This window comes from Cervus elaphus, chromosome 2 (assembly GCF_910594005.1).
Source record: "Cervus elaphus chromosome 2, mCerEla1.1, whole genome shotgun sequence".
Lineage (NCBI taxonomy): Eukaryota > Metazoa > Chordata > Mammalia > Artiodactyla > Cervidae > Cervus > Cervus elaphus.
The window spans coordinates 22683534-22686253 of record NC_057816.1 but is presented as its reverse complement, the minus strand read 5'-3'; the positions used below and the strand labels follow the sequence as shown (position 1 = coordinate 22686253).

The window sequence follows — 2720 nt, the reverse complement described above, 5'->3', positions numbered from 1 at the left end:
AGTTTCAAAATAAAATGTTTCCTGAGCCTCATGAACACTTCTCACACACGGTCTCTTTTTTGTTGACCATGTGCCTTGCTGAGGAGGTCTGTCCTAATGACATGATTCTGGGCACCTTTCTCACCCAGATCCTATTCTTTTAGTAACAGACACTTCCAAACATCCCAAATTCAGTTTTCTTAATTTTGCAGAAAAAGTAACCTCCCAATTTGAATCAATCATTTCACCAATAGTTGAGCCCAAAAAGCCTTCCTTTCCTAACTAAAGAAACCAATGAAACTCTTTGCTAAACAAGCAAGCATCAACAAAAAAGGTAACACGTGGCATGAGAGAAATTCTGTAATAAATAATAGTCAAGCTACAAGTTAAAAATATTTTCTCAAAGTACAGTCTTACTGAAACAAATAGAACAGAATTAATTTGATATAAGCAGTTTACAAATTAGTAGACTTGAAATTAGAAGGTTAACAGTTTAGTCTAAATTTTTTCTTTAAAGCTGTGACTTTAAATCAGTAACCGTTCTGAACTTCATTTTACTATTGATGAAATAAATATATTTATATGATGTGCATGTACTGGTTTCACTGCACAAGGGTAAAAAGAAAATACTTGCTGAAAGCAAGATTTAAAATATTTACAGATGCAAAATGAATCATACTCAAAGCCATTTTAGAAACTTCAGTATCTAGCATTTAAAGGAAACATTTTTTCATAGTCAGAGAATGGATACATGGGAGTAGAAATAAGAGATTATGATGCATGCTTCTAAAAGTAAGTGGGTAGATAAGCACAACTCCAATGAAACAGTGTTACTCTAGTGTTATCTAGGTGATTTCCTTCATTGGTTGCTCATTATATCAGAGGTGTTTCAAATTTGATCACTTGAAGACCATTTTCTTTTTCCAGTAAAAACTAAAAGTTTGAAATCACAAAAAAACATAGATGACATTTCTAATTTAATGTTATTACTAAATAGGAAAAATGGAAGGATACAATATTATAGAAAAAAGAAGTTCCAGATAGAAAAATTGGAAGTAAATTATTGAGAAAAGGCACACATTTTCTTAATCATGTTATGAAAAAAACAGGATAAGAAGGCTGCAACTAAAAATATTTAATTAATTTTTAATTAACACAGAATCTCCTTGTCATATCAATAACTGCACAGAAGCATACTCTCTGGTGAAAAACATCTAGGCAGGGTTTTTCTCAGAGCAAGTTTAACATCTTTGTTCCTCAAACTGTAGATTAAGGGGTTCAGCAAAGGAACCGTATTGGTGTAAAAAACAGAAGAGATTTTTCCTTCATCCACAGACACAGCAGAAGATGGTTTGAGATACACAAATGAAATTGATCCAAAGAAGAGAGAAACAGCAATGACGTGAGAACTGCAGGTGCCAAAGGCTTTGGATCTGCCCTCTTTGGAGCTGATTTGAAGGATGTTGGAGAGGATGAAAACATAAGAGACAAAGATGGTGATACTGGGCACAGTGACATTGAACCCTGCTATAATGGAATCTACCAGCTCATTGACATAGGTGCTCGTGCAGGAGAGCTTGAGCAGGGGCATGATATCACACATAAAATGGTTGATGGTGTTTGCCTCACAGAAGGTCAGTCTCAGCATGCATGCAGTGAGAACCATGGCACCGGCAAAGGCCATGAAGTATGAACCAAGCATAAGGCTGGAACACACTTTAGGGGTCATGGCAACATTATACAAAAGTGGCTTACAGATGGCCACATAGCGGTCATAGGCCATTGATGTCAGCACATAGATTTCAGAAATCACAAAAAAAATGAGAAAATAGAGCTGGGTCATGCACCCCATGTAAGATATAAACTTCTTTGATATGAAGTTAATCAGCATTTTGGGTGTAAACACAGAAGAATAACAGAGATCTATGAAGGACAAGTTAAAGAGGAAAAAGTACATGGGCGTATGTAGGTGTGAAGTCAGCCCAATAAGGATTAACAAGCCCAAATTTCCCATCACAGTGACCATATACATTACTAGAAAGAGGAAGAAGAGCGGGAGCTGGAGATCTGGTTGGTCTGTCAATCCCAACAAAATGAACTGAGTCATGGAAGAGCCATTTCCTGGAGCCATTCTTCTCTAAGTAAACCTGTGAGCACAGGAGAAAAGGTTTACATAGAGGAATCTCACAGCAGCTCCTCTCACATAGTGATGTATGCACAGGGAATGACCAGAACTATCCAAAACTTGACCCATAGAAATTTTTTTACCATTACCATGGAGATGCGAGACAAGAGTTTTCCCTTTCAAGGCGTTATAAACTAAGCAGCAAAAAATCACCAAAGTTTAACCTACAGAGTGAAGGGAACAGCTGCCATATGCAAACATAACTGTTGGGGGGTGGGGGGGAAGGAAAAGGAAAAGAAGTTTGAACTAGGACAGAATTTTCCTTCTCTCATCTCACCATTTCTTCTTCATGCATTGGACCCACCCCTCACCAGTAAATTGAACCCTGTGGACCATAACCCACTAGGCTCCTCTGTCCATGGGGATTCTCCAGGCAAGAATACTGGAGTGGGTTGCCATTCCCTCCTTCAGGGGATCTTCCCGGCCCAGGGATCGAAACTGTATCTCTCGGTCTCCTGCATTGGCAGGCAGGTTCTTCACCACTAATGCCACCTGGGAAGCCCAAAATTGAAGGCAGCAACCCTCAGAGCCTGATGCTTTTCTCTAATGCAGATTA

The 2720-nt window shown here is 38.5% G+C and overlaps 1 protein-coding gene across 1 annotated transcript; it reads right to left on the bottom strand.

Moving 5' to 3' along the window:
- Window positions 1–1153: 1153 nt before the first annotated feature.
- LOC122706300 (olfactory receptor 147-like) lies at window positions 1154–2110 on the bottom strand. Its single transcript, XM_043921438.1, has one exon. The coding sequence runs from the start codon at window positions 2108–2110 to the stop codon at window positions 1154–1156; it is 957 nt and encodes a 318-aa protein (XP_043777373.1).
- Between the last annotated feature and the right edge of the window lie 610 nt (window positions 2111–2720).

Coding starts and splice junctions, on each gene's coding strand:
- LOC122706300 (XM_043921438.1), bottom strand. CDS start 2,110: ATGGCTCCAGGAAATGGCTCTTCCATGACTCAGTTCATTTTGTTGGGA.